Source organism: Populus nigra, chromosome 5 (assembly GCF_951802175.1).
Source record: "Populus nigra chromosome 5, ddPopNigr1.1, whole genome shotgun sequence".
In the NCBI taxonomy this organism is placed as follows: domain Eukaryota; kingdom Viridiplantae; phylum Streptophyta; class Magnoliopsida; order Malpighiales; family Salicaceae; genus Populus; species Populus nigra.
In genome coordinates, this window is record NC_084856.1 from 16,743,862 (window position 1) to 16,751,648 (window position 7,787).

At 30.9% G+C, this 7,787-nt stretch overlaps 1 protein-coding gene across 1 annotated transcript; it reads right to left on the minus strand.

Moving 5' to 3' along the window:
* Positions 1-2,672: 2,672 nt before the first annotated feature.
* On the minus strand, positions 2,673-5,395 carry LOC133693262 (transcription factor JUNGBRUNNEN 1-like). The gene is made up of 3 exons (XM_062114445.1): positions 5,118-5,395; positions 3,828-4,138; positions 2,673-3,182 (listed from the first exon to the last, which is right to left on the minus strand). The coding sequence occupies exons 1-3, from the start codon at positions 5,341-5,343 to the stop codon at positions 2,793-2,795; spliced, it is 927 nt and encodes a 308-aa protein (XP_061970429.1). The 5' UTR covers positions 5,344-5,395; the 3' UTR covers positions 2,673-2,792.
* Between the last annotated feature and the right edge of the window lie 2,392 nt (positions 5,396-7,787).

A 7,787-nucleotide genomic window follows, 5' to 3' on the forward strand; every position in this document is an offset into this window, starting at 1 on the left:
GTTGATGCATATTTGCAGGTAATAAAATTTTAGGTAATCTCTCATATAGGAAAGATGCTGCCAATTTCTTTTTAAAAATAGAATATAATGAGAATTTTATTACCTTTTTTATGTTTTAATTTGTTTAGATGATGAAGAGAAGGTCATTAATAGGTGATATAAATGAATAACAATATAGTTGATTCTTTTAGCAACACTTATAAGGACTATGAGTAGCTAAATACCAACCATGACCAGATATATGAGGCATATACATCCTTTCTCAATGCAGGCTTGTCAAGTGCGATGTCGCCTCGTAGAGGGGTTGTGCTTTCTAAGCATGATCTATATACTAAGAAGTACATTGCTCAGTGGAAGCTTAACCATAACATGTAAGTTTGTTTTCCTTTCCTGCATGATTAAAAAATAAACAAAAATGAATAATTTTTAAATAATTAATTTCAATGGATGAATGGAATTTCAGGTTTATATATATGGAGGAGGCTCGAACAATAACATCGATGATGAAATCATCGATTAAAGTGCCTTTGTTTAAATGAAGTCAGGTTTTTAAAAATCCTGAAAGGAAACCTATGATTGATAGGTTTGGAAAGTTCAAAGTTAGTATATACATAAACATTTCTTTTTTATTATTTTAAATCGGTTAATTTTTTAATTTTAACAAACTAATTATTTAATGAAATTGACGTTCACGGAAAAATTTTACTAGGAGAAGGCTGACAATGCTATTGTTAGGAGGGTGTGGGAGAATCACAACGCTATTAGATAAGATTGAATTTAAAATGTTATATTTTTTATTTAAATCTTCAAATTTTATTTTTTATTATCTTAACAAATAAATTATTTCTACAATATAAGTTGCATGATTTTTAGTATGAGACGCAAAAAAGAAGCAAGAAAGAGGTCTTTCAGGCTAAGAAGATGTGGTCGTACATCTCGGAGGCTATTTAGGAAGCTTATATCCAACATGTGACGTCTAAGCATTTTGTGCAGCGATCATGGTCTGGTATGGAAAATTGAAATAAGGAGATTAATGATTCAATTACAACACATACTGACAGATCTATTCTGTTTGTTCTGCATGCAAAATGGATGGTAATATTTTGTTTTATTATATATACTTTTTTAAATTGTTGTTTTATATGAAAATATTTAACTAACAATGACATCATTTTGTAGTCTATGGTTCTTCTTGCAATCCAAGATCAATGGAGTTTTTTTGGTAGAAACTCACATGCGAAATAAGGACCGTCGGAAAGGGGTGCAACATTTCATGGATAGCTGAGCTCAGAAGTTCATGATAAGTTGGATTTCAGCAATTTTTTCTTAAGTTATCTTTTTTAAACTTTGCCAACTTTTTTTTTCTAGGAAACATATAACACTCTATGAGGACGATACTTCAATCCCTCTGAAACTCAATTTGGATTTGTGGTTGGAGGTTGATTGTCCGGTGGACTTGATAGAAATTAGGTTTATGGTATCTCAAACACTACAGCCAAGGATATACAGAAGAGCTGTAATGTATCGACCGTTGGTTCCTCGTGATTAGGTTTGAGCTCCTAATCTCCGACCATCCAGACAATTGTATAGAAACAAGTCAAAACTTAGATGACTTGACGAGGAATGATTATTCAAGGAGTTGTTGTCAAACTTCGGTTGTACATGTGGTCACCACGTCACCCACCTAGTCTCGATGAAGATCCATATCTGCCTCTTCTTGCTCTTTTAACTTCTATCCTTTAGATAAATTATATTCAAATTGATATATATTTTTAATTTATAATAAATATTTGATTTTTTATTTTAGTTTTATTTCTTTTATTTTTTTTTTGTTTTGTTTATTTTATTTTTTTTAAAAAATATTAGATACAATACTTCCAAAATGACTAATGAAATAAGCCCCTCAAAAAATTCTAAAGAGTTGGAAAAAATTACAGGACTTTACTAGTGACAATTACAAATGAAATTATTGACGAACTAAATCCTTCAGAAAGTTCTAGAGATTTAAAAAAAGTTACAGGAATTTCCTCAAAACAATATATAAATCACCGACGAGTTAATTTTGTTAGTAATATATATGAATTTAATCACCAATGGAATTATAAATGCTTTTTTTTTATTATTAATGATGTGTCATATTTACTGATAAAATTACAGATAAAATGATAAAATTACAGATAAAATGATATTGATAAATTTATTTTGCTTGACATATTTTTTTTGTCTATAAATTTATCGATGATTATATATTGACATAATGACCTCATAATAAAAATCGTGGATGATAAATTTTTCTACTATCAGTTACTGTAAATATTTTTATGAAAGAAGCAATGTTTAAATGCCTACTGAGCATTCCGTCGATATATATCATGTAAAATTGATTGTGAAAGAGGAAGGAAAGATAAGGATGAAGCAGAGAACAGGAAAAGGAGAGATTTTGAGGCTAATTCCAGTGATAGCAGCCGGCGACAGCTCAATGGTTTAAAGGCTGGGAAAGTTTTTTGAGAGAGAGTCACAGGGTGTCTAATCTTAAGGTGTGTTTTTCAGAGAAGCGGCTGATTTGCTTATTGGCTGATCAATGTCATGAATTCAAATCCATCTACTCAATTTCCATGCAACATCCAGTAAAGAAGTAGAAAAGCATGAGTACCTTTCGAAACAGAAAAAGTTAAGTCCATGGGAAAACAAATATTGTGTATCAGGGCTATGTATATATATTACAAACCAACTAGTAAAGCTAATTTAGTCCCAATTAACTATTTATCATTAATATATAATTACACAAATATTCAAACAAGAAAGGGATCAAAAGCACAATCTACAACTGATGTAAGCTCATCCCAATCCCCATGCGTAAGAATCTGATTTCCATATGGGCTGGAAATGTTTAAAGATGAAGCCATAGATGGTGGTTGAGCTACGTAGCTCAACTGATCCACATGCAGTGGTTTCCATTCCTTGACATGATGAACTGGAGGCTTATTATCGTAATGTTGAATGAGTGGAGCACCAAAATTGACGTAGCTTTCTTGAGTGTAATTAGATTCCACTTGACAGCATATCTTGGAGCTTGTGTCGATTGGTGGTTGTTGAGGTGTAGTTGATAATTGCTTCAAATCTGGTGTGTATTTTCTGCATGACACATTTCTTTTGAAAATTCTACACAGTGTCCATACCTCCTGTAATCCATCAAAAATCAATCGCCAAAGAAAAGATGAATGAGTATTTCAATTACCATGATCTTTTCAATTCCATAATGAGAAGCTATATAATAGTGCACGAGGCCATTCCATCGGTCCATCATATATTTATACCAAGACCACCAATATGATGGAGGAACGACATCTCTTCGCACATGCCTGGAACTGCGAAAGATTTTCTTTTTTCCATATACAAAAAACATAATATCATGTATACTTAGTCTATATGAACGTAACCAATCATATTTCAGGGACGTCTCACTGCAGCAGACGAAGACTCTAATACGTACCATGTTAAAGAATTACTAAATCTAAAAATTTAAATTATTATTAAACGAATTCCCAAGTAAAAGTTTATTATATTCTCTGATACATATGAACCTATTTCATGTATAATTATCATTGTGTAAAATCTGTTGCTTTATGATTTACAACAACACTAGAGAGTAGAGATGCAAGAGTTTATTTTCCTAGCTATACCTCTCACTGACAAAATTATAACGATGATAGAATCATTGATTTAGCAAAGATCAGTATATATTTGGTAAAAGAATTTGTTGAAAAAATCATAATATCTCTAGCATCTATAATTTATAATGTATTGTAGTTAGTTTATCTTCTTACAGCTTCCTGGTCAGAGATTTTAGCTTTGACAGTGGCCGTGGAGGTGCTGTTGTCTTTCGTGGGAAGGCGAAACTCGTGCATCATCCAATCGGTTTTTGTACCTTTTCCTGCACTTCCGCGGTAGTAAACAAGTGTTTTCTTGAGTCCGATGCTGTCACGGCCTTCTCCTCCAAGTGAATACACTGGCTTATCAATGCCAGTTGCTTTCCAAAATCCAGACCCTGTCACCCTGTTAGGTCTTATGCTATTCCTATACTTTCTTCCTCGTTTGCAAAAGAAGTACCCTTCCTTATCTCCCACACAGCTTGACTCTACATGAATATGCACCAAAGAAATTAGAGAGAGATTTGCAGCAAAATATGTAAGAAGTTGGCATGCTGGCTGAAACAAGTGGTTTATACAAAAATAGTTTTGCCAGCTATTATTTTTCTTCAAGATCAGGAAATGAAATTATTCTCTCTCGTTATTTCTTAGTTTTTTTCATTCGTAAAAGGCCCTGGTATTTTACCATTTTTCTTATGGAAGAAGAAGTTTTTATTAAGCAACTGATTTAGGTATTGAAAATATGGCATGGCTAAACACGAGAAGAAAATTATCGAAGATGAAGTAAAAAAATGTATAATTTAAACATGAATCAAACAAATTGAACTAACTTTCCTATTAACTTACTAAAATAAGACAAATTAAGCAAAATATAAATTTATAAAAGAGAAATATAATCAAGAAACCAAATTAACTTCTTAATTAATTAATGAACTCTGTGTGTGGCCGAATGATTTGTTATATAGTTTCTTTCTCTATAAATCTATGTAAAATTCACATGAAAAAAATGCATAAAACAAGTGTTGAACATATCCTTTATAACCACCACCACTCTGTTACATTGCTTTCTTGCAAAGACAGTGATAAACACCTTTTGTTTTGTTGTTTCATTTTTCTCGAGTGATCTCCTCTCTCTCTCTTACAAGTGTGCGTGTTATATTTAGCCATGGATATGGCTAGAAATCCCAACCGATCATTTATATCTCTTCATATCAACATATGCCAAGAAATTAAAAGTATATATATATTAGCTACCCAGAGATCAGTCATGCACTATAACTTCATTAAAATTAATGAAAATGATTACTTACAATATATATTATATCAATAAATCCATGCACAAAATTCTTATGGATTTGTTTTCTCAAACCCTAATATTTCCTTTTATTTTGATTAAAAAAACTCATGTGTAAAAGAAAAAGAGATATTTTATGAAAAAAAATTTAAGAGCTGAAACAAATAACTTACTTGGTAGATCCCAAGGGTCATATTTGTAGATCTCGACTTGTTTGATGAGTTCAATTCTGAGAGGCTTCTGGTCAACCATTCTACGAAGATAGAACCCAACAAGTTCTTCATCTGTTGGGTGAAATCGAAACCCTGGAAGTTGAACTTCTTCTTCATCATCATCATCTTTATAATTAGTACTCCTCAGATGATCTTGACTGTTCATATTGATGATCTTCTCCACCATTCGCTACAACCCCCTTTTCTGACTGCTGCTGTGGTAGAGAGAAAATGGTGATCATAACAGTTTGAAGTTAATTTTGGACATGAAAGAACGTTATTTAATAATGTCTTGAGGGGCTAAGGTCAAGTCTGAATTTTGACTCCACTAGGTAAAAAGGACCCACCAAGATCTAAGAAGGTAGAAATAGTCTTTGCGTTTGTTCTTTAGTTGCCATCCATGACTTGATAAAATCAGGCACTTGATCCTAGAATCACAACTTTGTATTATACTTTTCTTAGACTCAAATCTTTCAGTATATATATATGAAATCAAACAAAAGTGTAAAACAAGAAGACTTAATGACCAAGACTAGCCTCCCCCAAATTAATTTTGTTGATCATGTTTTCTCTAATATTTTTAACATTATTTTAGCCTATTCAAGTCAAAACATATAAAAAGTGCCGTGTATTTATGTTGAATTGATCTGCTATTTGAATTGATACTTATTTTAAAAGATTAGTTTATGATGGGTAGCCTATCCATCTCTTGTAAACAAACGCGAAATAACCTATTACATGCATGCATGCATACATATTCTCTTACTATATATGGACTGAGTATTCAATTAACTTTGTACTTTTTCACACTTATTTTACTTTATAAAATCTACAATAATATTACTTATTTTATGCAAGTAAATACTAATTTCCCATGACCCATAAGAATTGCTCTTCTCTAGAATTTACCTGCTTGTTGCATGATTTTCTAGAATTTACCCACTCCTCATTTAAAGGATTGGGGTGAGATTTCTGGTCATTAACAGCAGCACAACTACTAATACTACTATATTTGGGGTTTCAGGAGCACATGTAATTTACTTCTTATTACAGAAAATAAATAACACCCTTTTTTTTCTCTTACATGTACTAACCTTAATTTCTGTGATAGACAGTAAAATGGTTTTCTTTAAACAGTTATACTGTATATATATATATATATATATATATATATGGTTTTCTTTAAACAGTTATAGTGAATATATATATATATATATATATATTGATGCCCCTATTTAGCTATATATGAACTGTAAAGGAGGTGTTCAAGTAAAAAAAACAGGACAATTATACAAAACTGTCTCAATTTTTTTTGTCGTACAAGAATATCTTTCTTGTTGTAGATGTCGTGTAAGAGATTACTATTGTGAAAACTACTAGAATAAATAAATTACTTAATTGCGTGGGCATTGAAAACAAAAGGACAGCTCTATTATATTCCTTTTCTTCTTTCAATGATGTTTTGAATCAATGAATATTCATCTTTTGCATACATATTGAAATGGAAGTATTTCTAGAAGTTCTCATACGCGCAAATCTTGACTATGAAACTGATTCATGGTGAACTCATGCAAACATTAATTTATGAATTACAAGGAGATAAATATTTTGTCTTTCACATTACTTTTTTTCTTCCTTTTAAAATGTAACGGGTAATATTGTTAGCGCCACTTATTTAAAAGAAAAAAAAAAAACCAAAATCATATGCCAAGGTATGCGAATCGGTTTTGATATTAGACCCATGACTTTTTTTAGTGGCATTTTGGTTTTTTTGGCTCTTTTTTATTTTTTATTTTTATCATTTCATGCTAGGTTTTTTTAATTGAATTTTATTAATAATATTGAGTTGATTGAAATTAGTTTTTGTATTTTTTATTATATAATAAAAAAAAAATTAACCTAGCAAAATCCATAACTCGGGTTTTAATTTTAACAGTTTGACCAGGTTGATCTTTTTCTTTGTTTTTTTAATTTTTTTTCTTTAAACCTATATAGTTCACAATGTTATGTTGGAACTTGCTCCCACATGATTGAATTAAAAACTTGGGCTAATCAAAGAAAGGGTCGCGATTTTTCAAATTTAAAATATTATGCCATGTTTATTTATGATATTGTTGAATAATTTTTTTAACAATCTAGATATTATTTTTCGTCAAACCCCTAGCGTGGATAATAGACTAGTGATTAACTAATTTATTAATTAAGTAGTTTGACGATTAACGAGATATATCAAGAACTAATTAATGAGAGCAAAATCCATTCAAAATTAGACGGATTATTAATTACAGGTCCGGAGAGATAGAAAAGACCATTCATTTATTTTATTAATTGTCTCCATTCATGGTGCTAACTAAATATATTATATCATATTCCTCCATTGCCGTGCATTCTCTCTGTTTTGTTTTGTTTTTTGTTTTTTTTCATAAGCCATGAATATCATTCCAATTGTTATGAAAAATTAAAATAAGAAATAAGAAATAATTTATGAAGAACAATTTACGGACTCATACGCAATAACATATTTCTCTTTATTAACAGTAACAAAACAACTCTGCAGCAGCAGTAGGAGACAGCAGCAGCCGCACCACAGGATCCTCACCCTCGTCAGCAATCATTATGAATTAACACCTC